Genomic DNA, 27,789 nt, shown 5'->3' on the forward strand with positions numbered 1-27,789 from the left:
AGGAGGACGATGACAGTGACCTCTTTGATGATCCTCTGCCAGTACCTTTAAGGCACAAGATTCCAAACCAGCAAACTCTTCACCCTGAGGTATTTCCCACAACTGCGATATCACAAAACCAGCCTGAAAAACAGAGAGAAAGCACAGGATGCTTCAGAGCAGAGAGTATGCCAACTTTTCTTTGGGCAGACTTTATAGATTGTGAGGAATCCAACAGTGAAAGTGAAGAATCAGAAATCCCAGCTTCAGCTCAAGGAGACATGGGTCCTGTCCCACAGCTCCAGAAGAAGGCTGACGGGGAAGTACCACAGTGGGAAGTGTTCTTTAAAAGAAGTGCTGACCTCACTGATGACTGTTTGGAAAACCTCCCGTCCTCCACAGAGGCAGGGGGCTCTCAGTCTCCGAAGCTTTTCAGTGACTCCTCTGATGGGGACTCAACTCACATCTCTTCCCAGACGTCTTCCCAGTCAACACACATATCAGAACAAGGAAGTCAAGGCTGGGACAGCCAGTCTGACACTGTTCTGTTATCCTCCCAAGAGAGAAATGGGGGTATGACCTCCTCGAGCAGACGCGTCTATAGGCCAGGAATCAACGACAATACTCTTGCCCCTCAGAGCGAACAAAATGTACTTTGCCCAAAGGACACATATTCTGATTTGAAAAGCAGAGATCAAGATGTAAGTATAGCCTCTAGTGTTGGAGAAAGAACTACTCTAAGCAGTGGGAAGCACATGCCTCAGGAGAAAAGGCCACTAAATCTTAGCAGCAGCGCAGATTCACAAAGCTCCTCTGATTTTGAAATTCCCGCCACTCCAGAAGCCGAGCTACCTACACGAGAGCATTTACAATATTTCTATGAGAAGTTGGCAACAGGGGAGACGATAGTAGTTGAAAAAAGAAAACGCTCACTTCATTCTAGAGCAACCACTAAAAAACCTATACCAAGAGATAACAGTCAAAATCCTAACAGATAAATTAAAATGGAATACTTAAAAATGTTCCTGTAACCTAAAAGGTGGCAGTAAAGGGGAAACGGAGGACCAAAAAATAGAGGGAAAACACAGGAAACAAGATATGGGAGAACTAAATCCAAACCTATCAATAATTACATCAAAACAGGAAAAACCATAAACCAACTATATACTGTCTATAGGAAGCTGACTTCAAAAGACTTGGGTAGGTTTACCAGTGAAAGGATGGAAACCTTTACCATGTAAACATTACTTAAAAGAAAGATGGAGTGGCTATGTTACTAGTGATAAAGCATCCAGTTCACTGAGACAGAAGCCTAAAAGTACCGTACAACTTTGGAATATACAAAGCAAAAACAACTGAAAGGAGAAAGACACACTAATGCACAATTACAGCTGTAACAATTAGTCTACAGACTATCAGCAAGGATACAGAAGAACTGAACAGCACCGTCAACCAACTGGATTTAACTGACACTAAGAACACTTCACTTCATCCAACAGCAGAAGACACGCTTCTCAAGTTTACAAAGGACGACGTTCACCAAGACAGACCATATCCTGGGTTGTAAAAATACTTCAGATTTAAAGAATAAACTTGGATCTATTACCATAAACTGATGGCGATAGAAGAAAGCCAGCCCCTTACCTATCTCAGGTGTTCCATCACTTAAGAGTATTGATGTGAATACCGTGGTAAAATCAAAACCTAAAAGAAAATACTTACTTAAAAGGCATTCAGCTTCCTTAAAGTCCATCGATAGGTTATGTTTTTGCATAGTTATGTATGTGGATTTAATAAAGTTATTAGCAAATATTCATAAACCCTTTGGTTTGCTGATATTTCATAGATTAAGAAAGCAAAAGCAGAGATTTCACTTCAAACAAGTTTAAGCAGAGTCTCTAAAAAACAATTTTCAGATCAATTAAACAATGAAATGCAGTATCACCATGCTACATTGTAATTAAACCAAAAATCAGTACTGGAGCCACAAAACTAATTAAGGTTGCAAGACTTAGAGTCAGCGGGAAAGGAAGATAAACTGGGTGTTCAGGGGAACCAATGTCAAGTGGACCCAGGAAGCCAGCCCTCTCACTTGTCCAGAAGGGAATTTTCCATTCCCAAATATTGGCAGAAGGATAAATTAGCCCTTGTCCATTGACATGGGAGAAAAACTGGACAGTGGCGACTACACTTCAAATTTCGGCTAAGAAACTGGCACCAGAGAGGGGTGAGGGGAAGGAACCGACACGATTATTAAGGGTCAGGGCTGAGAGTAAGGGTGCAACTCCTTTCTGACTGTCCTCTGAGGAATATGTTGGATCACAATTTATAGCACGTGTCTCTGCCCTAAATTACTCAACAGTAAGTTTTATTAATATGTACACCAACACAGACTGGTCTGAGCATAGTAAGGTAGCTGAGGGCAGAGGTGTGTAAGCAAGCATGTGAAGTTTAAAGGGAACACTGACCCCTTTCTTTCTAGCTCAGATGCTACCCTGAGCTTCTGATGAAATACACTCTACAGACTCAGTATGATTGGGGCAGGATTATATATTACTCCATTTTGCCCAGCTCCCCGATGAGTACCATTACCTAAATTCAAGGTGATGAATATATAAGTCACTGGAGAGAACCGGTAGGGACTGCACAACGTTCAATACTCATAACTACAACAGGCCTATTACAGGAACCCAGAGACTTCATTTTTAATCTTAGGCTCTAAAAACTAGTTACACTTCATAATTACACATCACATAATCAAATGTTACTACTACATACATTTGTATATATTCACTGACATTTAAGACTTCATTTTAATAGTATAGCTTATGATCCAAGGTGGGTGTTTAAAACATGCCTGTAAACATTCTTCTGAATATATTCTTAGCATTTTATAATCTCACCATGAATTTAATATTCCATACTGCCACATTTTCATTGTTGCTTCATAGGCAAGCCTGGCATAATAAACGCTGGCTGAACGAATTTAAGCGCTAAGCACTAGAACAGACGTCGAACAAAAAACTTGTAGTGACCACCAAATATTTTAAAGTACAGGTTTATAGTACAGAGTAATTACAGCTAATTCTTATATATGGTACTTACTCTGTGACAATGCTCGATTCTCTTACACACTCTCTCCTCCTCACAACCGCCCTTTGAGGTAGGTACACTTACTATCCCCACTCACAGATGAGGAGGTGAAGGCACAGGGAGGTCAGTCCGTGTAGTTCGTAAGGGGTGAAGCCACGACTCAAACAAGGCACTTCAGGCCCCCAAGTCCATGCTCTTAACCACTCTGCACTAATGCCTCTCAAAAAGAGCATAGAAGTGGGCAGGGTTAATTACAGTGGCTACTTGATTTTTACTTCAAGAACTGTGACGTATGAAGAAGTGAAAAACAAGTTTCAAGATACCAAGATACGTCACAAAGGAAACCCAGTGGCTAGCTACATTTGCCTTAGAGAGGAATCCAGGACTTGGAAGTTTGTTTAAACTAACAAACAGTAGAAATGGATTTTTTAAAACAGTCTGCCTGAAGTTGGTCAAATATTTTAAAAGTAGTCAAGTTTAGTTTATGATCCTGGGGATGTTAACGTTCCCTAGCCGGTCTAAGCCTGTTTTTTCAGTATGCTGCTATAAGGAGGACGGCACCAACCTCACAGACTCATAAGAAGCACAGGAGTACGGATAAAGGGCTTAAGACTTGCTCAGAGATTATTAGCTCTAATTCTAAAATTCCTCTGTACTTCCAGGCAGTACTTAGCACAATATGTTTAAGTACCTGGTGACTAATAGTAATGCTCAAAACTTTTAAAAAGTATCCGTCTACCTTATGCTAAGTGTAAAATTCTACTTTGATATTCAAATGCATGAATCATGACAATAATAGACTTTCTTAAAAGTAACATTTAAAGGAATGGTATATAAACCTTTGGTTAATCTCAATAACAGGTAGTCATGAATACATCAATATTTTTCTGCCCTTTTTGTAGCCTTACTGGAAATGACAGTAAAATATTCAGAAATAAAGCTAAGCCATGATAAATAGAAAGTCAAATGCCAAACTAAAGTTATTTTGCTAAAGAGAAACTGTTGAACTATAAGAAAAATAAGTGCAGTCTAGATTTTGTGCATATGTGGGGAAAAAACCCTGAGATTACCAATTGTGTATCACAATCCTCTTCTGGAGATACCGAGAACAACGGTACCGATACAACTTGAACAGTGGATTAATTTACAGTTTAAACTTGATCTAAATATTGCCCTTGAATATTTGCTTTATATTGAGAGAACAAATTCTGACAACTTAGGGAACTAAAGAAGCTAAATGTTGACTTAAAACAGTTAAAGCTCCGAACAGCTTCGTTTAAATAGTTTCTATCATTTTACTGCTTAAGTTCAGCTTTTCAACAACTTAAGGGTAATGCAGGTTTTTAAAAATTTCAAAGGTTCATTACGTTTCTATTAATAAGGACAAGACAAAACGGGTTTACCGAAAACAGTCAACCTCCCTTTGTCCTCCAGCTTTACATTTCTTTAACAGAGAGTAGACAAGATCAAATAACTAGACAGTAAAACACTGACCTTTTAAAAAGAATGGTACAATTACATCTTTGAACCTGTGAGAATTATAATTCAAAGCAAGTTTGGCCTGTAAACCTGTGACGCTTTTTTACCACTGACGCCATGTGACTATTTTTTCATAAAGAAAAAAATGGCACTAAAAATATATATTTTTCCTTGACACCTTCGGCAAATTTTGGTGAGCAGACAGAATATACTCTGAGACTCCAAACATGTAAACAATTTACCCTATGTTATGAAAGAGCAAAATCCCGTGATAGCAATATAACAAAGTGTAGCTTCTCCCAAAAAAGAGGTTAAGGATGAAGATGTGAAGTGCTGCTTTCTTAAAGTCAGCTCAGCTTTACCCAAGCTTACTGTAGGTCATTAAAGCCTCAGGCAGGGACCTCTGGCAGAACTTAATTAAGAATACCAAGATTTAGACTTATCTGCTGCATTCGCCTTCATGTTGGACACCGTGATTAGAAGTCCCAGGATCAGAAAGAGATGAAAATATAGTTTTTCTGGACTGAGGTTTCACTACATAGGAAAAAACAAAAACAACAAAAAAACCCCAAACAATGAATAGATTCCATTTCAGTCTTCATAGTTCAAGTAATAAATGGTCATAATTCAGACACGCACTTTGGCCAAGCCAAGTTTAGCTTTATCACATTAAAAAAATTCATGTATAAAATAAGTATCAGTTCAAAATATAGATCACTTCTTAAAAAGGGCCTGCAGGCCCTTTATTTATTATAAAAATAATTAAATTTGGTGGAAAGGAAATGTTAAAATTACCTGAAAATTCAGAAAATGTAATGTTAATTATAGTGAGGAACATTATCGTTACATACAGCCGCTCTCAGGGGGCATCTCGTTTTACTGTGGAGGCCAGAGCTACTCAGCATGGACCGCCTACTTCATGTTATCAAGTGCTGCATCCCCCCTGCCTGGCACTCCAAAAAACCCCCCTGGTCCCAACCGCCCCATCCTTTCAAAGAAGCATAACAGCTAGCCATTCTAGAATTTTAGGGAGAACATTTTGGGTATTTTTCTTCTACAGGATTAAAAAATATTTTAGAATTACTGGTTCAGACATCCACCGCTCCTAGTGGTCTAGATTGCTTCAAAATATTAAATCAAGCTGTAATTAAACTTTTTTACATTTAATTTTAGACCTTAAATTTCTATATCATTAAGACCTCAATGTTTTAATGAAAGTAGAAAATAGAGTATAATTCAGTATCACCTATTTGTCTCAAATACAAGTACAATGAGTAGTAAGTAGGTAAACAGGAATGACAATAACAAAAATAGAACTTGTGTATTTGTCCAATAAGAATTAACTCTATTTCTCTAAATTCAAGGTGTATGGCAAGTCGAATATTTGATCTTAGTGACTATTACATCATTAGTTTAACACTTAAACACTGAAGGAGGCAGTTCTCTATTCACACAGACTTCTTTCTACACAGATCTGTAAACAGTCTGAATATGTATATTTCAAATTAGTCTATGTGACCCTGTGTTCCTCTCTTCAGAAGCATCAGTAATGCATTTGGCCAATAGTCTGAAACACGAATTGTAAATTAGCATAGTGTATAATCTTGATAATATGAAAAGAGTCCCAAATACTTATTTTTTAAAAATGGTAACATTAGGAAAAAAACTATAATCATCATCAGTTCTATTTCCTGAAAATTCAGTTGAGGTAACCTCTGCAAGTCACAGCTCCACATTTGCACACAGTTCTGGCCCTCTTTTTGGCTGGGCTGTGGTCAACAGAATCTGAAGATATATCTCCAGAACCTGAATACGTAGAAAAAGAAATACAGAAGAGTTAAGACAATTCATAATGAGTTTCAAATTTTCTTTCAGTTGTAAATTGACAGAATCTTTACAAACTGTCTTGAAAGGATGCTGTGGGCTAGTAAGAGGTAAAGTGTATGTTATTAGTCCATATTTATGAGAATGGATTTGTGAAATGATGAAACTTACTAGTAAAATCCAGTATACACGCATTCATTTCATAAATTGCTTAAGAGCCATAAAGCAAGGTCAAGTAGTAACAATACGTAAAGGGCATCATACTTAGAAAAACAAAGAAAAGAAAACACATGTTGTCACAGTAAAGCAAACAGAATTAAATGTTCTCTTTAAAAGCCAGATTCAGTTAGGAATGGAATAAGCTCATATGTGATTTAAATCATATTTTCAATCTTACGAATATACATCTTTCAGTAAATATTCAGAAATGTAGGCTTAAAATTTTTTAAATACAAGTAATATTGAGAAAAGATGTTATAATAAATAAGCTTCTGTATGGAAGTTCTGAAAAAAGCAGGCAGCAACATGCTGTAGAAGAAAGAGCATTACTCAGCCCAAGATCAGGCAGACCTGGATTCTAGTATTAGCTCTGTCAGATTAGCTTTGTGCCCTCAGCAAAAAGACAAACTCTTATAGCCTCATTTTTTAAAACCTTAACATGAGTTTGGTTCAGATACTCTAAGGTCTTCTCCTATTCTGATTAGATTCTTCACACTGAAACTCCACCAAAGAAACTGTATTTGAAAATCATACCTTTCATTTGATAATCAAAAGTGAGCTCTTCTCCAGCATTTATAGTTCTCGTGGAAAATAATGCTATTCGGGGAAGACGGGTGTCGAGGTTATCAATGAAAACGTTGAACACCTGAAGATTCGGGTCACACTAAAAAGGAACATGAGAACCCACTGAAGTAAAATTGACATGAACGAGCTCTTCTACATGCTATATAAAATCTTTAATTTCCCAAAGTATTAGTTTTAAGTTCTACTAGAAATTAACTTGCTTATTGTTTAGAGGTCTTTGAGGCATGCACATTTAAAAATACTGTGTTCCCTTACAGAAAATGTCAGACATACATAAAACTAGAGAAAATAATATAGTAAGTCCACATATATCCACTATGCAACTTCAAAGCTTATTAACATTTTTGTCAATCTTGTTTCATCTAGTCCCAACTTCTTAATTGTTTTTGGGGAATTTTAATGCAAATGTTAGGTAACATTATCAATTCACCTGTAAATATTTTAGTAAGGTATATATATATATTTTTTGTTGTTGTTGTTTTTTGCTTGTTTCTGAAATTTTTAATTTAATATTTTTGGAGCATGTTTCACAGCCGGTAACTAAAACCACAGAAGGTGCAACTGCAGATAAGGAGGGACTACTGTATCAAAAGTTTATTGAAGAGCCTAGAAAGATTCAAAAAATGCCCAAGTAGAACATCTAGACATAGAAATAGAACTATTGAAATTAAAAGTAAAACATGCTCTAGTAAGGCATATTTAAAGAACTTGAGTAACTTTTAAAAAAATCAAATCAGCACTGTAGAGCTCAAATTTCATGTTGCATGGGGTTTCATTTCTTAAACTTCTGTTTGGAATTGCTCAGCATTTCCAGAACTCGGCACTACATTCTAGCATATGCAAGAAAGATCTGGTGAATCATACTGAGAAATCAAAGTAACTATTTAATTGTCCTTGAATAGAATACATCTATTTGGAGAGTATCTCAATTTTATCGTTAAGAAAAAATTCAACATGTAAGTAAACCAGGAAACAAAGGAGTCAGAAGGTCCCTGACATTTCGTTACTAATCATAAACTAGTTTTTTGGTATAAAATCCATCAAAAGATTAACATGGTCTACCTCCTTATATGATCAGCTATAGAACTTATGCTCCAAGAAACATTTTCCTTGTAATCTATGAAATGGAGATAATGTCATCTAATCTATAGAATAGAGATAATGTCAGTCTCACAAGCCTAATACTATGTTATCCATCTAGCACTTAGGAGGTGTCCAGTAACTCCTAACCTCCCTTACTTTTGGAAATAGTTTTTATAGAGTATAAGATTCTGGAGTTAAGGGTCCAAGTGTATTCTAAGTTCTTTTCAAACAAGAATTAAGAATACTAATTCATAATTTAGAAAAGTAGCCCTAAATACTTCCTCTAGAAATTCTTAAATTTTATAAAAATGTTAACATGTTTACATTTTAAGAGAACACGGCAAATCTACCCTTCTTTAGTTGTGTATCCTAAATTTAGCTGTGTTTACTTCTGTAACCCATATAGTTATGTGTTAATTCTTAAACTTTTTACCTCTTAACTCCTCTGCTCATTAATTTCCTCCTCTATACGAGGACAATACCTATCTCATAAAGTTGTTGGAAAGTGTAAATGAAGTAACATATGTAAAGAGTCCTGCAAAATGGATGTTATTTGGTAGGCACCTCGATGAATTTTCCTAAAACAGTAATAATACCAGGAATTAACAGAAGACGCCCTTGTATTAAAATACTTTGGAGATAATAAAAGAGTATATAATTTAAAGACAATTATTCCTCAAGTATGGAAAATCTTTTAAAACAGTACTAATTAGTCCTGTCTATACTTTCTCTCTTACACTGTGATTCACAAAATGAGACACATTTCCATATCGAGCTGCATCCACTGTGAATTCATCAGATTCATAGTCCAGATCAAAGAGATATGTGATTCCTTTGTTGTCATATAACTGCCCCCGTCTTTCAGCTTCTTCACTTGTGATAACCTAAAAAGAAAAAACTATAGTATATTATATAGCTATTGCTGAAGAAACACCCATCCATAAATCTATTAGTTAACATATTAATGCCTTCAGGTGCATAAAAAGAAGTAAAAGTGCCATCAAAGTAAACATTCACATAAACTAAAAGAGCTAGATGAACAGAGGAGGGCAATCAGAGAGGAGAACGGGTGGCGCAAACGAAGTATGACTGTTCAAATGAGAGTGAGGACAACCTAACAATCAGCAAGCGGAAACAGTACCCACCTTCGATTCTCATTTATTTGATATGTTCAAAAAAGCTACACAACTACAGCTCTGTGTAAGACATAACAGAGTGTAAAGGACTAAATTTAGAAGTAGGTATGCTGTAAATAGGCTCTGAAGGCATATTTTTCCTATAACGAATCTGTGTACAGTTACAAATGGAAATTTGTTACAAATACAGGAGAGAAGGTACGTTAAATTTGCGGTCAACTGTTTGGAAAGTTTAGTTTTGTAGAATACGTGGTTTTCATGAAATTCTGTAGCTCACAACCATCATCTATACAGTTCTGCTCTGAAGAACACAGCCTGACCACACGCTCAGCTCAAGAAACCAAAAATGGCTCAAGTGATTCATGGTGTCAACCAAATTTAGCTGCCACATTCAGTAAACCAAAAGAAGAGAACAATTTGATTATACAAGGTCTAGTATTCTGAATAGTGATTTATAATAATCTGCCATTATCTAAAAATTTCAGGATCAAAATAGGGATGCAGTTTAACCTCAGAATTCTGGATGAATACAGATAATTAAAGGGGATCTAATTCCAAACAACTTTTAAAATACCTGGTTTGACAACCCCAGACATGCAGTCACACTCATTGTTCTAGCCACAGCTTAGCCCACCACTCAGTTTGAGGAAGTGTGGTGTACGGGTGAAGTGCAGCGATTCTGCAGCCTTGGTTTTGAACCTCGGCTCTTCTTTACTACTAACTAAGTGACCTTGGGCGAGCTGCTTAATTTCTCTGTGCCTCAGTTTCCTGCTGTACAATAATGGAGGAAATACTACCACCTCACAGAGTTGTTGAGAGAATTTAGTAAGAGTTGAAACACAAGGTGCTTAGAATAGTATGCCTAAAATAGTATGTGGTAAACACTATTTTTTGTATATAAGCATTATATGTATAAAAATAAATGTGCTCAGTAGTTGGTATTTTAGAGAATGGTCTTTGTAGCTGAGTTACAGATGCAAAGAGTTTGGATTTTTCTTATCGGTGGCTGCAATAAATGTTTTTTTTTTTTTGCGGTACGCGGGCCTCTCACTGCTGTGGCCTCTCCCGTTGCGGAGCACAGGCTCCGGACGCGCAGGCTCAGCGGCCATGGCTCACGGGCCCAGCCGCTCCGCGGCATGTGGGATTTTCCCGGACCGGGGCACGAACCCATGTCCCCTGCATCGGCAGGCGGACTCTCAACCACTGCGCCACCAGGGAAGCCCAATAAATGTTTTTATGTGTACTTTACAATACTTGCTCATAAAACATTCATGTACTCTACAGTATCATTCATGCTGATGCAAAATTGAGTTTTGCCAACTACACTTAACCATATTTGGTCAAATGGGTGAAGTAAATTACAATTTAAAAGTTTCTAAGTCAGGATGTATTTAGATCTGATATTCCTCTTAGGACTTTTGTGTAAAAATACTGGTCATATTTTCAAAGTTGCAAACGCCAGTTTCAATGACTATGAGTGGGTGTTTGTTGAAAGGCGACTCTACTTCATTTGTCACTGCGTATAATTTTTTTTGTTCACATTCAAGTTTGTATTTCTCATGATGCCAGTGAACCCTTCCCTCAAACCTGAAGTCTGTACATATCTGCAAACGGTAACAGCAAAACGTACCAAGCGTGTTTGTTACTGAGGTAAAAGGCGGCGCCTCAAGAGCACGAGCCTCCCGCACACTGTGCGCTATGAGAGAAGCGAGCGTACCTCTCCGACATACTCCATGACAAAGCTCCTTCTCCTAATCTTCACGAGGGTCTTTACGCCCCAGCCACAGCCATTGCTGGTCCGAAAGATGCAAAGTGAATACTGCGTGCCTTTTTGGACAATCCTGTTGGGACAATCGGGTCCACACTGACACCTTGAGTTGCATTCGTAAATGGGGGTGCCAGGTGGGATTTTAATTTGCTGATTTTTATTATAAGCCAAAAGAACTCCAGCTTCAGCAGGACAACATTTCTCAAAGAAGCAATCTGTGCATGAACAACCAAAGGTGGCTTCATTCACTAAGCTGATTCCAGGAGCTGGTTTGTATTCATTAATGTAGTAGAAGTCTGAAGGGGGGCCCTCTAAGTCCACAGTATTTTCAACAAAAATCATTCCTTTGTGATTCTTCCTTCTGTTGAGTTCATCCTGCCATCTCTGCAGAGCTATCCTTTGTTTAGCCTTCTTTACAATGTATTCAGCAATGGCAGGTTTCAAAGCTCTGTGATTTTCTTTTAGAGTTATTGCTTTGCCTTTCTTTACCTGAGATAAATAATTATGCTTGTCATTAGAGAACTGCTGAAGCAGTAATGGGCACTTGAGATTTTGCAAAGGTTCCCAAGTATTTGTAGAATCTGGCCATCCTTTCCATTTTACAAGATAATATTCCATATCCTTAAAATATAAAAGAAAATGCAAATCAGATTATGACAGGCCCAATTACTGAAAAGAATTTAATATCTTAAAGAGTAAGGTATTATCATTTTTCTTAATAAAGTTCAGAATACACAGTCACAAGTTACTAGCAGATGAAATACAAATCATAAAAATAAAACTATTTTTCTTTATATTACATAAACTATGCATAGAATTTAGATGTGGCATGACGTTTGACCAGAGACAAAAGAGTCGCACCTGGAGAAAGATAAAAGTACTGAAAGTCATGAATATGTTACCAAACAGTGATCAAGTGACACAAAATATATTGATCTTGATCATGGAAATAAGTTGTCCCAAAATAAATAATTTATGACCCAGCTCAGTGGCTAGCTTGGCCAGCACAGATGTAGGCATCCTCTAAGGTCCGTAATTTCATATTTTACACTGGCTGTGAGGGAAGTTCTTTTTCTCAATGTCCTGGGCACACATCCCCTAGATTTTCTAGAGTGAACTGTTCCATACAGTCATTCCTGGCTGCATGTGGCTATGGAGCACAGGAAATGTGGCTAGTCTGAATTGAGATGTGCTCTAAGTGTAATACACACTGCACTTCAACAACTCAGCACAAAAAAATAACGCACAATATTTGTTAATTTTTAAAAAATATTTCTTAATGTGTAAATATCGATTACACGTTGAAATAATATTTGGGGTTAAATTAAATGTATTACTCAAAGCAATTTCACCTGTTTCTTTCCATTTTGTTTAACACGGTTACAAGGAAATTTAAAATCATAGTCGTCCTTCGGTATTCACCAGAGGATTGGTTCCAGGACCCCTCTCGGAACCCAAAATCCACAGATGCTCAAGTCTCATATGTAAAATGGCACAGTATTTGCATATAACCTACTCATATACTTTAAATCATCTCTAGATTACTTACAATATCTAATATAATGTGAATGCTATATAAATCGTTGCCAACACATGGCAAATTCAAGTTCTGCTTTGGAACTTTCTGGAATGTTTTTCTTTTGCAAGTATTTTCGACCCGGGGTTAGTTGAATCCTGGGGTGCAGAACCGGAGGACACATAGGGCCGACTGTATACATATGTAGCTTGTACTATATTTCTATTGAACAGCACAATTCCAGAGAGTTCTTACCTTAGACTCACCCGCGGCTGGATTAGGTGGCAGGCCCTCAAGGCACCAAAGATCAAATACTTTGACTTATCCCTCAGACTGCTGCTGGCCACCATGGTACCTGAAATCTTGCCTTCCCACCCCAGTGACTAGCTACGGTTTCTTCCCTTAAAGCCAGGCAATGCTATGTTAAGTTTCTCTTAAAAAAGGTAGTCTAGTGTACGTAAGAAAAAAATTTTTCAAGTAAAGTCTCTCAATTTTGTCTTTGTTCTCTGGAATAGTGAACATATATCCACGAGTGCTAGGGTAAAAGGCCTTCTGAAATATGAAAGTGATTAAACTGCATTTTACGGTTTTTAGTTATTTTAATTCATAGATATTGATAAAAACTTGACTGGGATACATTTGCTTTTTCCTGAAATTTTTAATAAAGGTTTTATTATAAAGTAAGGATGTTTTACTAGTCATAGTTTATTAACGCCAAGTGGCCTGGCAGGTCTAGGCAATGTGGTATAAGCCGCACTGTGGAGGCACCACTGGGGGAGGGGCACTGAGGCAGCTTTGCAGGAGGTCACCTGACAAGTGAGAGGGCTTATCTTCATCTCGAGGTTTTATTATATTCTACCCAATAAGCAGTAATGCTTGTTAATTAAAAGACCTTTGCTTCTTTGTGAAAACGGTCAAAATATGTTTTGTTAAAAAAAGTGGCTCAATTATGGTGTGCGCATATGCACAAAAACTGTACTTCTATGAAAATATATACTATGATTCCAGGAAAAAAAAAAGCCTAGACATATACTGAAGTGTCAGTCATACTGGCTCACTAAAACGTAACATGGATTTCTCCCTCCTGAGGTGACTACTACAATTCGGGATTGCTGTTGGCAGATATATGCTCAATAATAATGAGATCCACTTGGCAGTATCTAACATTACCGATTCCCCTTAATGATGAAAGTTAAAAATGTTTCTGATTCCAAAATAAAGCAATGCAACCCTGGTCCTCTTTTTTTTTTTTTTCCTGCTGTAGTTTTTCCTACCATAGCCCTGGGTTATACCAAAGTTACCAGCAAACAATGAAAGAAACAGAAATGGTGGCTTCAAGTCAGATGATTAAGCTAAATTATCATTCAGCAAAACTAAAAACACTATGCCACTGTAGTCAACTTCCAAAATAATGTTTTATGATGAGTCGCTTGCAAGTTTGGTATGTTAATCACATTGTACCTACCTAATTTACGGATGGTAAAGATGCTTCAAAAACCTGAGTGCTACAGAAATATTAGTAACGTTTTATTTCTACTTTGTAGACTCCTTTTATTTTATAAGCCTTGTTTTACTTTTAAAATCAAAAAAAGATCTTTCCATTTTGAAAAATAAGATAATTTTATACAGAAAAATCAGTTTGACTTAACAAATTCAATTACTTCAATACCCTAAAATTTCAAATAAAAGTCAAAAATTTCTTAAGTCTCATAGGATATCAGTATCTTATTCAGATATGCAATCAACTCTTGATTACCTATAGAAATGGAGTGGAGTCATAAAAATGGTCTGCTAATCATTCCTGTATAATTTGGAATGCATCTTATTAATTTTTTTCTTCAAGACATTTTCCCCACTATGTTTAGCTTAGGTTAAATTCATTCAAATATTTTAGTATCTATTATGAGCATATGAAAGTTTGGTCACTAGAGGGTGTGATGAGATGCAAGGTAATACTAGCCTTTAGGAGCAAAATCTCGCTGGGAAAGGAAGGCAATAGTATGTAAAATAAGTAGCAGTGCAAGGTGGTACAATTTTAAATGCCAAAACAAATAAGACAATAGATACCACTAAAATACACAGAGGGAAATCAATATAGGTCAATGAGAAAAAGGTACAGAGGAAGTAGAACAAACTACACTGTGAAAGATTGATAGCATTTGTTGGGTAGGGCACAGGGCAGGCAGGATGAGAAACACAAGCAGAAGCCTGGAGCTAAGATTTGCGTGAAGTATCCAGAAAACAGTGAAGAGATGGACTTAGCCAGCTTTACAGTTTAGAACACTGAAGCGAGACAGAGAACGGTAACGGCAAGGCAAGAGCAAATTCCAGACAGCTCTGAACACCTGACTTTATCGTAGGCCAATGGTTTTTACAATTCTTAGAAACCATGGTGTTTCTGTGGGGAGCTTCATTCCATGTAAATACATTTAATTCCATCTTGTCTACTAGGAACTGCACTTACACAATGCAAACACTCAGGGCTCTGTCTTTGGCTCCTTTTCACACTAAACAAGGGTTCATCTCTTTTGAGAATCTGAAGAAAGCTACAGACCTTCCCCTATCAAAAGTCACATGTATGATACAATGGGTAAATTCAGGATATGTGGATTCCAGACTAAGAATTCTTGCTCCAAATGTTCTCTCTGGGCAACCTCTTCACTCCAATGGTTTTAACTGTATGCTGATTCTCCCAAAATTTTAGCTGCAACCCCATATAGTCAATAGCCTACTGGATGTCTGTCCCACAGGTTCTTAATCAATCTATCTACATGGAACTCGCCACTGTTGTTCCTGAATGGTTTCTCTCTGTATTCGCCATCAATGGCAGCCTTACCCCCATCTACCTAGTCACACAAGTCGCAAACCACGTCAATCTCACCTCTTCCTTCCTCTCAACCCAACCCATCACCAAGTTTCTCCACATGCTTCTTCTGGCCCACCTCTTTCGCCAGAATGCCCGTTCCTGCAAGCCTTCAGCTTTGCCTGGATTAGGACACTGATCTCCTACCGGTTTCCCTGCCACCAGACTGATAACACTCCACTCTGTCCTTCTCTACTAACGTGTAGTTTTCTTATAAAAACAAAACATCCACAGTGCCAGCCATTCTGTTATTTTCTTGCTTAAAAATTTTAATGGCTCGCCCACTGCCTAAAGAATTAAGCTCAAACTTCCTATTATAACAAAGATCATTCTTGACTGGGTCCCTGATGCCTCCCTGACTCAACGTTCCAATGTGGCCCCATTCACACACCACCCTCCAGCCACACTGAACTGCTGTTAGTAACTGAACATGCCAGGCCTTTTCATACTTTTCTGTTGCTTTGTTCACACAGTTATTTCTAATTAGAATGTCTTCTTCCATTTGCCTACTGAACACTTATTTCAGTCTCATCTTTTATATGCAGAAAAACCTACTCATCTTTAAAACTCAGCTCAAATGTCATCTCTCCCGTGAAGTCTTCCCTCCCTCTGATTACTGCCAACTCGTGTTCCCATTTCTAATCTAAACTATAAGCCATTTGTGGGGAAGGAAAGAATCTTATTCTTTGCAGCCCCAGAACCAAGCACAATTCCCTACTATATCCTAGGCTTTGACTAAATGTTTTTGAATGTATAACGAAAAATACAACTACCAACACGTATGCAATATAAAAATCACAACAGTAACGATATGAATCCTTAAAAGAAATACAGGCTGCTCAACTTAACCTGGAGATAGCAATTCATGGTTTTTCAATATTTGTTCTGTCATTTGCTGTCTGTAGCCAGTAAGTGGTAGCCAGCACAAACACTTTAAAATACATATATATATGGGGGCACAAAAAAGAACAACAACAAAAATCTGCCTTCCCATTAGCTATTTTTCCCCTGCAAGTTTTGAAGTAATCACAGTATTCACTATTAGTGGTAGAACAGCCTTAATCTGATTATGAAAATCCCAGTGTTCCATGAGAACACAGTTCGAGAACTATTACAGTCAATGGAAAGTCACTAGATTTCCATACCAGTAACCGACAGAGGGTAGGAGTTTGGGGGCCTGGGTTAGAGGCCCAAGGCTGACACAAATGAACAACATGACCTTGGAGAAGTCCCTCTTGGAGCTCTGCTTTCCTGGTCTCTAAAATTCAGGTTTTAGTCTAATGATTTCTGTTATTCCAGTTCTTAACAAATCACTCTTAAGTGGAATCAGTCTTTTAGGAGTATGACTCTATTGTTAAATGTGGCTATTTTGTTAGTATGTGGTAGTACGTGTTAGTATGTGGTAGTATGTGGCCGTGCAGTATAGTGGTAGTCCTAGAGACATAGAATGATCTGAATACGTTAAGAAATCAAAGCTTTGGGTAGTATTTCTTTAATATTTGATTCCTAAGGGAGAAGCCCCACTGATGTGCATGGGTGTTCTTCACTGATGAGATGAGGATGTTAATAAAGAGAACCCAGTTTTGTCAGAAATTTTTCTGTATGAAGGGGTGACATGGCAAGAACATGGCACAGGAAAATCACACAGCAGTGAGACTACCACAGTTTACATCCTTTGAGTTCCACTGGACCTGACATGAGCTCATCACGGTAACCACCTGCTTGTTCCCCCAGCTAGCATTCTTTCCACTTCCCGAGCTGGCTATTTCAGACCTCCTCCACTTCCCTCAGGAGTCCCTATCCCACCGCCTCCCCCGTTATTTTCAGTAGCACGTGACCCTAGCGTGGAGCTAGACAAGAAGGGGACCACAGACACAACAGGAGAGAGGCCCTTCCTCCGTCAACTACCCCCAACTCCTGTCCCTTCAGTCTCTTGCTCTCTCCTGATCCTCTCTAGCATCTGAATCTCCCTTATTATTATTTTTTTTTTTTTGCTGTACGCGGGCCTCTCACTGTTGTGGCCTCTCCCGTTGCGGAGCACAGGCTCCGGACGCGCAGGCTCAGCGGCCATGGCTCACGGGCCCAGCCGCTCCGCGGCATGTGGGATCTTCCTGGACCGGGGCACGAACCCATGTCCCCTGCATCGGCAGGCGGACTCTCAACCGCTGCGCCACCAGGGAAGCCCTCCCTTATTTTTTAAAGGCAAAATTAAACTAAACCTCCTTTGAGATATAAATGCTTGAATAAGTAAGGGATCTTGAAAAGATATGATAAATTACTAAAAGGTCAGAGATCGGAGACTAAGGTATAGTCTCAGTATAAGATGCTTTATAACATGCAATTTTTAAAATCATATTATCTACTCAGATTTTTTTTTAAATTAAAAATTATAAACACCCTTAGACCCTACATAGCCCTTCTTCAAAGCTAGAGTTCTGGAAAGAGTCGCCCATACCACTTGACCCTACTTTCTCACCTCCAACTAATTCTTTAATTCATTCTATTTCGGCTTCTTCTATCCATACCACAGAAATGCTCTAAGGGTGTCAATGACCCGTCCATTGCTCAATCCAGAGGGAGCTTTATACTTCTTTGACCCACTGGGTATGACTCTATTTTACTGACATTATCTCCTCCTCAGGCTGCCGTGTTTACTCTTCTGATTTTCTTCCTACCTTTCCTGCCAGTGTTTCTCCGTTGCTTTGACAGTTCTTCCTGGGAGTACCACTTACTGTTCCTCAGTCCTGGCTCTTCACCCGTTTTCTTTACTTGCATCACTGCAATGGCCTCTTACCCTTTCAATCCACTCATGGCACAACAGCCAGAGTGATATTTTCAACACTCCTCTCTCCCCAGGTCACTCCCCTGCTCAAAACTACAAAATATTTCCCTATTGCCCTTAAGATTAAGTCCAAAATTCCTTTCTTGGCCTACAAGAAAATGCACTTTCTGGGGCCTGCCCCGTCCTTCCAGCCTCATTTCAATCCCTCTATGTTCCACTCACACTGCAAATTCCTTGAAGGAGTCAGGCTCTCTTCTGACTCAATACCCTCCCCCATTATCTTTTCACCCTTTAGTACTAAGTTTAAACATCCGTCCTTACGGACACCTGCCTACTCTCTCCAGGATGAGCTAGAGCCTTCTGTTACATTAGCCTTACCTCAACTATAATTAAGTCCTTCGTACAATGATATTTAAGGTTTTTCTACTCTCACTGAAAGATAGACCCCATGGTATCAGGGACCACGCCTCTGTGTCCTTCTCTGCTGAGATTGCTAGTGCCCAGTGCGTGACGTGGTAGATGGTAGAAGACTGGAGAAATATCTGCAGAGTTAATGAAGGCGTAACTGTGCCAGTCCTGGGGCTCCAGCCCCGTCTTCTTGCCAATCGCTCCGAGGGCAATGCTTCCACTTAGTGCTCACTCTTGATTTGGAGCCACATTTCCAACTATCTACTGGTCGTCTTACACTTAAATGCTCTCAACCTTCTTCTCCAACTTCAATCTAGTCTTCCTATCCTAATCCTCCTTAAGCCTCATCTTCCTATATTCCTGGGTCTTGGTGAACAGTATTACTCTCCACGCCATGGCAAGCTTTCCTAGATGTGGATCCCTCACTGCTGGATCCCCAGCCAACCCCCTGACCACTAAACCACAGACTTAAATTTTACATCCGCTATAATTCAAAATATCACCAACTTATCTTCATCTTTATTGTTACTACTTTAGTTCAAGCACCATCTCTTCTTGCCCAGATTACTGCAACAGCCTTTCAGAATGTGTAAGTTATACATATGTCATTCCCCTTCCTGCCAATCCACGTTCCTCACTGCAGAGAGAAAACTCTCTGAATTGCACATCTGATAGTGTCACTCTTTTCAGAACCGTTCAGGTGACTCCCCACTGCTGCAGGACGGCTGGAGTTCCTCTACTCGTCTCTCACTGTCTCCCACTTCCAGATCCTACCACCCCATTCTCTATGTTAAAGCCTTAAGGAAAGACTCTACTCATCTTATCAGGCCCCAGCTGGATATTATCTTTTCTGGGAAGCCTTCTCTGACCAGCCCAGGCATACCTCTCACAGATCACATCATGATGTCTGCCCTAGCACTTATTATACTATTGCATTGGGTGATTTACTTGTCAATCTTTTTCACTGGGCTGTGAGTTCCTTAAGGTTAGGGACAGTTTCTCATGAACCTTTATTTTCCCACTGCCTAATGTAGTACCTGACACACAGAAGAAACTCAAATGTTTACTGAGTGAGACAACAGAAAGGTGAAACCAGAGATATCAGGCAATAAATTGCTGCTGTAATTTAAGCGTGACGCTATGGAGGTCTAGTCTAACAGTGACGGTGAGGACTGGAGAAATCACTGACGCAAAACCCAATTCAATTCATCAACCATGAACTAAATATCCATTACGTACTAGGGGCTATAGTAAGACACAGTCCTGGCCCTCAAATTGTTGCCAGTTCAGCAGGTATGAAACAAAGCTACAAAATGTGAACAGCTCTAGAATAATGACAAGAACAGTGCTTTATAAGTCCTGAATATAAAGCAATTAATTTTGCTAGAGGTGGGGAAGGGAAGAAGGCTCTATGGTTGGTGGTAACCTTTCAGTTGAACTTTGCAGGCCATGCAGATTTTGCAAGGAGAGAAGGGAAACAATATTTCAAAGAGGGAAGTGGATGAGAAAAGCAAAAGGGCACAAAGGTGCATGATGTGTTCAGATATTGGAATATAAGCTATGTTTGTTTTTTAGCTAGATTCTCAATGCTTAGAAGAGTGCTCAGCTCTTAGTAGATACTCAGTAAACCTTAGCTACATGGAAGAATTTACAAGTATATCAATGCGGTAAGGAAGTAGGAAATGTTACAAGAGAACATACAAGTAGGGTATGTTACAAGTAGGGTATGTTACAAGTAGGGTATGTTACAAGCTGGAAAGGGGGCTGGTGGCCAGATGATAACAGCCTTAGTCCAAAGGGTCTCAGCTTAGACTGGCAGACACCAGGGAGCCATTTAAAGGACTAAAGGAAGGTCCTAATGCAATCAGAGCTGTGTTTCAGAAACAACTGTAATGGCTTTGAAGAATATGGTACTGAGACAGTGTCTTTCATGAGCTAAATGGAGGGGAACACAGAAGAAAAGGATAGGGTGTTAAGATCTTTCACCTGCCCTGAACATGAGAGACAGACAGACAGAAAAGGTAGAGGTACGTTCAAGTAATACTGGCTTACAGATTCAGTTATCTGTGCTAGGCAGGATAAGAAGTGAGGAATAGGGATCCCCTGGTGGCACAGTGGTTGAGGGTCCGCCTGCCGATGCAGGGGACATGGGTTCGTGCCCCGGTCCGGGAAGATCCCACATGCCGCGGAGCAGCTGGGCCCGTGAGCCATGGCTGCTGAGCCTGTGCGTCCGGAGCCTGTGCTCCGCAGCAGGAGAGGCCACAACAGTGAGAGGCCCGTGTACCGCAAAAAAAAAAAAAAAAAGAAGTGAGGAATATAAGTGGGCTGTAGGAGGACATAAGTGTGCAAAGCGCAAAGCAAGGAACCAAAAGGAGAAGGATGAAGGAGAAACTAGCAGCAAAAGTTACCCAAACTGAACTATAATACTCAGAATTCTGTAGCATAAGAAAGAAAACTGGCAGCTCCTTCAATGTAAGCACAGACTCCTTGGTAACTTACTCTGTCTGTCAAAGTATAACAGGAATGAACAGGAAAAGACAGAGAGGTAGAGACTACACAATCTGATGACCTATTAGATTTAGAGGGTAGGGAGGAAGGAAGAATTAAAAAAGTATGAAATTACAAGGTTAGGTAACGGGGAGTATTATGATTCTATCAAACTAGGTAGGGAACACTAGATCAGGACACAGATTTGAGGGAGGAAAATGGGTACAGTTTTGAATACGCTGAATGTGGTACCTGTAGGGTGTCCAGCTTAAAATGAAGCTCAGAAAGAAGTCAATGCCTCACAAAGATCTGAGGGTCATGAGCCAAATAGACAGAAGTAGAAACCACTGGGAAAGAGGTCATCTGCAGAGCAGCTTCGAGGTGAGAAGGGGGCCAAGGACAGAGCCTTGGAGATTATGTATGAACACTTCAGAAGGACAGGTAAGAGCCTGTAAAGGAGATTCAGAAAGAACAGTAAGAAAAACTGGTGGCGAAAAGAAGTGGAGATAGAGGTGAGTAACAATGATGAGAGTACACCCCTCTACGGCATGACCGCCGCAGGTCAGTCTCCGCTCACAGTAACCCCACGAGCCGCTGCCGTAAAGATCCTCATCCCGTACGGGAAGCAGCGAAGGAGAGACCCTACGCAATGTGCTGAAGGTCACGCAGCTAGTACATGGTAGAAGCAGAATGTGAACCAGAACCTAGGCAGTCTCTCCAAGACACGAGTTTCAGAGAAGAAAAGAGTAGCCAACAGTGTTAGGTGTTGCAAAGTGGCACAGTAAGATCTGAGGTCCTCGAGTTTGGCCTTGAGGAGGCCACTGACAGCCGTCAATCAGACAGAGAGGGTTAAAAAGTCAGTAACAAGTGGAAAGGCAAGCTACAGCAGAAATTTTTTGCAAACTGTGTATCTGATAAGGGACTATCTAGAATACACAAAGAACTGTTACAACTCAATATAAAAAGACAAACAGCCCAATTTAAGAAAACAGGTAAAGGATCTGAATAGACAGTTCTCCGGAGAAGATACACAAATGGCTACAAGCAGCAGTCCCCAACCTTTTTGGCACCAGGGACCGGTTTCGTGCAAGACAATGTTTCCGTGGATCGGGGTGGGGGAGGCGGGGGGAGGATGGTTCAGGCGGTGACGTGAGCGACGGGGAGCGGCAGGTGAAGCCTTGCTCACTCCCCGGCTGCTCACCTCCTGCTGTGCGGCCTGGTTCCTAACAGGCTGCGGACCGAGAGCTATAAGCACTTGAGAAGATGCTCAGCATCATTAGCCATCAGAGAAATGCAGATCAAAACCATGAGACACTCCACACCCACAAGGACAACTATAATCCAAAAGTCAGATAATAGCAAGTATTGGTGAACATGTAGAAACTGAAACCCTCATACGCTGCTGGGGGGAATGTAAAATGGGGCGGTCACTTTGCAAAACAGTTTGACAGCTGCTCAAATGGTTAAACACAGAGGTACCATATAACCCAGCAATTCAACTCCTAGGTATATATCCAGGAGAAATGAAAACACGCCCACACAAAGGCTTGTACATGAATGTTCATAACAGCATTACTTATAATAGCCCCCAAACAGGAACAACCCAAATGTCCATCAAGCAATGAATGGATAAATTAAATGTGATATATCCATACAATGGAATATTTGGCAATAAAAAAAATGAAGTATTGATACGTGCTACAGCATGAATGAACCTTGAAAACATTACATTAAATGCAGGAAGCCAATCATAAAGGATCACATAAATATTGTACAATTCCATTTATATGAAATGTCCAAATAGGCAAATCTATTGAGACAGAAAGTAGATTAGTGGTCGCCTAGGGTTAGCGGGGCAAAGAGATGGGGAGGTTTGGGGGGTGATGGCTAAGCAGTATGGGGTTCTTTTTAGGGTAATGAAAATGTGCTACCATCTCCACAAAAAGTTTTAGAATAATTCTGAGAGGGTACAAAAACCTTTGAATTGTACAGTTTAAATTGGTGAATTGTAGGGTATGTGAATTATATGTCAATAAAGCCGTTTTTAAAAAGTTAATGGGAAATGAAGTAGAAGGAAAAGACAGGAAATGCTTGAGTGGGGATGGAAGACGTAAGAAAGATTTCGGAAGGTTAAGGAAGATCTGAATAGGTTTATTGATTAAGATAAAGCAGTGGAAAAACAGTGCTTGATACAAAAACGACATCAGAGAGCTTCCCTGGTGGCGCAGTGGTTGAGAGTCTGCCTGCCGATGCAGGGGACACAGGTTCGTGCCCCGGTCCGGGAAGATCCCACGTGCCACGGAGCGGCTGGGTCCGTGAGCCATGGCCACTGAGCCTGCGCGTCCGGAGCCTGTGTTCCGCAACGGGAGAGGCCACAACAGTGAGAGGCCCGCGTACCGCAAAAAAAAAAAGGACATCAGAGATTAAGCAAAGTCCTAAAGGGGTTGGGTAGGAAGAAAAAAGAAAAATGGTGACACTCTGAAAGAATGAACAAAGATACAGATAACTGGTGTGAAGGTAAGTTGAAAGTTCATCCTTGAAGGATCCAGTGAGGCAGAAGTCTGCAGCTGAATATGAGAGGGTGAGGGATACAGTCAGAAGTCCAGAAAAGTAATAAAATTTGGGGAGACTGATGACAAAAATGGAAGGAGCAAGCAAAAGATAAAAAGCTTGTCAAGTAGAACTGAGCAGTGCAAGAATAGAAATAATATGTAACGGAACCAAGAAGTGTGATTATATGACACCTGTGGCTAGACTGGTCAGGCCAGGGTTTATAAAGTGAATTGGCAGATGACAGGGTTGTTTTGGGGTTAAAGGCTGCTGAGAGTGTAGGTGAAATGCTTCATCATAAAATCCCACTGAGTGGGGAAGTCAGTGATACCAAAAAGAAGATGGATGTTTCAAAGGAAGAATGGGATTTAATGACTGAATCCATATGGAGGATGAAAAAGAAGGAAAACAAAGAATTAAACAGGATTCCTGATTCATTCATCTGCAAGAATGGACAGATTAATTAATTGAAACAGAGTTCTTGTAGAGGAAGTAGGCTACAGAAAGGTGAATTACTCAAAAATACATTGTAAGGTTTAGATTGAAAGAGCTTCTTGAAGAACAACCCTGTAGAGGAACAGAAACAAAGTGAGGCCCAGAGAAGTTAAATGACTTTACTGAAGTCATGAGGTTCTAGACGAAGCCTAGAAATGACTGTGAACTCCAGGCCATTTTATTGCACAACAGAACCTCACTGCTAGCAGGAGTTTGACAGGATGGCAGGAAATACAAACGGTGATGCTTCTTGAGGAGATTCAGTACCACTAAAATTGGCTTGAATTTCTAGGTTCATCTCAGGTGATAGTGGGGAAACATGATTCAGGAACAAAATGAATGACAGGAGAAGCCAATCTCAGATAAAACATTTGCTCTGGTAATCCACCTGGAGATAATCAAGAGTTGGATGTAGAATGATATTGATATAAGCACCTTGAAATATTCTAATATAAGAACATTTTATGCTTCAAAATCCTCTCAATGTTATTTGGCAAAACAGATGATAGGACACAACTTTATTATGGCCAAGAATTTTAACCATTAAGAAGAGTTCTGCTTACTTTTAAGGTTCTTTTTATGTCACAGAAATATGAAATACTGAATTGAAGTCTGATTAGGTCTCTTTTAAGGGTCTAGATATTTGCCTTACCTTTTCTACCTTGTAGTCACACAAGTATTCCACCTCATAATTGTTTAGATTCCTTTTGGTGATTCCAATCGATTTACATGTGAGCTTTTCTTTTCTACATAATTCCTGAAGAGTATCAAGTGAAACTAGGCAAGGCACACACCAAGCTACAATAAGAAAATAGAATTCTTTACTAGTGAAATAGCTACTCAATTAAAATAAAACAAAACAAAAAACCAAAAGAAAAAAAGGGGAAAACTCAAGACCTCTATATCCCCACCCTTCAAGTGGCAATTTTATAAGACTAAAAATTCATATGACAAGAAACCATATACACGTCTTTAAGAAAAAGTTAACCATTAAAGAACTCTCTTGGTAAATTGGTCTTCCTGGATTTTCTCATGGGTCTCTATCCTACATGTTTAACTGATGTCAATTTCTACTAGGCTCCCTGAACAAAATGTTTCATGTCTATAAGCTTGCATTAGATTACATATAGATGCAAAAGTCGAGATAATATTTTTCACTTTTTCATTGTATTCTACACAGAATTGCTCATTTAATAAAATGTAGATCTCAAGGACACGCTCATTATTGTTAGAAATACATCTTAAATATATTTTAAAATAATCTTACATTGTTAAAAAGTAACAATGTAAGATTCTTAGTTGAACAATAAGAACTGAAATCTAATTGAAATCTAATTCTATAGTTACATACTCATACATCACATGGCCTACTTTTCCCATTTTGGAAGGTTGCATAAAATTTTAACTCCGATTTTGCCCATGCTGCAATGTATTATTATCAAGGTCAATAAACCCAGGAGTTAAAATAAAACAACGGAGAGTATATTGAGTTTTGTTACTACTCATTTCCTATATTGCTTCCAAAGCCAAGAATGACAATACAGAGAGTATTCAATTTACATAATCCACACACCAAGGTTGAAGAAAGTCAGCCGTCCTCATGATCAACCTTGTAGAAGCCAATAACTAACTTAACTAACTCTCCTGTGGAAGATTTTACCCTCAAATTCCCGTAAACAGTATGCTACCATACTGCATTTAAAGTATGTTAACACAAACTGATATTTAGAAAACAGGTAATGAACCTGGCTTTATGGCTAGCGCTAGTAGAAGCACCAGGGAGGATCAAGAGGTCCTCTGCCCCAGCCTCCGCCAGGCCACCGAGCTGCATGATTTTAGGGAGGTTTCCATCTTTCTGGGTTTCAGCTTCGCTGAAAAAAATGGCAGGGTTGGAGTAAACTGGGATTACCGAACAAAATTTATCAGTAAACGCTGGCTTTACTTGGTAGCTCTCCAAGGTAGTGGTGATAACCTTTTGGGTTAGAGGTAATTTCCAGAGAGGAGAGAACAGCTGGTCTTTCTATAATCTCCCCTCGCCCTCCCCATCTCACACCGGGATTTCACGGTCAGAAACCCTCAAGTACGATTTCCACACGTGCCCCCAACCCCTTCCAAAAAAGGATGCATGATTCTAGACCAAGAAAGCGAAAAGGATTTTCCCCCAAAATATCTGGGGGGCGAGTCTGCTGGTTTTGGAGTGGTGGTTTGGGGGGAGGGGAGTGGCAGAATAGAAACGACCCCTTAAGACCCCTGTATTGACATAACCTCAGGATGTTTTGTGTAAAAGGTAACCTCATTATGCTGATCACATGCATAGGAGGTTCCTCTGGGCTATCTACCCAGCGTGGATTTGTCTGCCGTTCCTACCATTTTCACCCAGTCCGAGTTACACGAGGATTCAAGACGCGACCCTCCACGGAAATGCTGTTTTGGGGAATAAGAAAACTTGGAACATAAAAAAACTGCAAACCCCCTGCCCCCACGGCAGAAAAATAATTCGTTGGTAAGATTAAACATTTCATGACCACCACGAAAACTTGACACTAGTTCCACACTAACCCCTAGCGGAGGAAAAGTTGGGGGGTAATGAATCCATAATCCACGCAGAGAGGCGCAGCGCTGGAAAATACCTTTCAATTCTATAAGGCAGTGAAAGTTCCCGTCCTTCAGCGCGCGCACAAACACACGTTAGGCACCGAATTCTTCGGCGTCCACATAAATACCTCGCAAGTTACCGGGGTGGGTGGGGGGGGGGAACCGATTCCCGTAAGCCAGGGGCTGCCGCCGCCAGTACCCACTTACTGGGGTTCTCTGCAACGGGGAACCGCCCCTCCCGGTGCGTCCGCATCGGGGTGCATCCTCACTCAGCCTTCACACCTCTGCCCCGACCTCTCTCCGCTCCTCTGACACTGTGGTCACACTCACCCCACGGGGTCCTCCCGCTCCCCAGTTCCGAAGCCAGCCCGACCGCAAACGTCCCGCTCAAACCACCACAAAGGAGTCGCGCCCCCAGCGTGCCCACGGACCTCGAGCCGCGCCGGGCTCCGCCGGGGCCGCCCGGACGCCACCGCACGGCTGCCCCGCGGGGAGGGGGCTCGGGCGCGGCGGGCGGCGGGGGCCGGGCCGCCGGGTCGGCGGGCCGGCAGCGGTGCGCGCGGGCCGGGCCTCGCGGGGGTCGGGCGCGGGAGGGGACTGAGGGCAGCGCGCGGGCCGAGCCGCGAGGAGGGTCAGGGGCCGGGGGCAGGGAGGAGCCCGAGGCGCGCGTCTGGGGGCCGCGGTGTCAGTGGCGCGGGAGGCGGCGTCTCGCCGCGTCGCGCTCCGGCCGGCCCGCGCGTCCCGGGCCCGCTTCCCGGGCCTCGGGAGTTTGCCCGGCGGACGGGGGACAGTGCGGGGCGCCGCTCTCCAGCCCTCACCTCCTCGCGCCTCGGCCCCGGCCGCCGCCATCTTGAGGAGCTTTCATTCAAACTGGCGCGGTCTGACCGGATAGCTCAGCTGGCCTGACGCCCCGCCCCAGCCCGGCCC

At 40.6% G+C, this 27,789-nt stretch overlaps 2 protein-coding genes across 6 annotated transcripts in view; one reads left to right on the forward strand and one right to left on the reverse strand.

The window, feature by feature from the left end:
* DCLRE1C (DNA cross-link repair 1C) overlaps positions 1 to 1,799 on the forward strand; it is a 50,321-nt gene extending 48,522 nt beyond the window's left edge. For all 4 annotated transcript variants that reach the window (XM_004278594.4, XM_033403450.2, XM_033403452.2 and 1 more), the window contains one exon: positions 1 to 1,799. In XM_004278594.4, the coding sequence (XP_004278642.2) occupies positions 1 to 977 (977 nt within the window). In that variant the 3' untranslated portion in view covers positions 978 to 1,799.
* Positions 807 to 27,789, reverse strand: SUV39H2 (SUV39H2 histone lysine methyltransferase). Of its 2 annotated transcripts, XM_004278591.3 has the most exons (6): positions 27,681 to 27,789; positions 24,920 to 25,065; positions 11,116 to 11,787; positions 9,000 to 9,146; positions 7,129 to 7,258; positions 807 to 6,357 (listed from the first exon to the last, which is right to left on the reverse strand). In XM_004278591.3, exons 1-6 carry the CDS (start codon positions 27,709 to 27,711, stop codon positions 6,251 to 6,253), a joined length of 1,233 nt encoding a protein of 410 aa, XP_004278639.1. In that variant the 5' UTR covers positions 27,712 to 27,789; the 3' UTR covers positions 807 to 6,250. The 2 variants fall into 2 exon arrangements, with proteins under 2 accessions (XP_004278639.1, XP_004278640.1); XM_004278592.3 differs by lacking the exon at positions 24,920 to 25,065 and having other exon boundaries at positions 27,681 to 27,781.

Source organism: Orcinus orca, chromosome 2, assembly GCF_937001465.1.
Source record: "Orcinus orca chromosome 2, mOrcOrc1.1, whole genome shotgun sequence".
Lineage (NCBI taxonomy): Eukaryota > Metazoa > Chordata > Mammalia > Artiodactyla > Delphinidae > Orcinus > Orcinus orca.

What these genes read in the sequence shown, in the direction of transcription:
- SUV39H2 (XM_004278591.3), bottom strand. Translation starts at nt 27,711, where the DNA reads ATGGCGGCGGCCGGGGCCGAGGCGCGAGGAG. An exon ending in CGGGGCCGAGGCGCGAGGAG is followed by an intron (nt 25,066 to 27,680) that starts GTGAGGGCTGGA and finishes TTCTTATTGTAG; the next exon opens with CTTGGTGTGTGCCTTGCCTA. An exon ending in GTGACTACAAGGTAGAAAAG is followed by an intron (nt 11,788 to 24,919) that starts GTAAGGCAAATA and finishes TTATATTTTAAG; the next exon opens with GATATGGAATATTATCTTGT.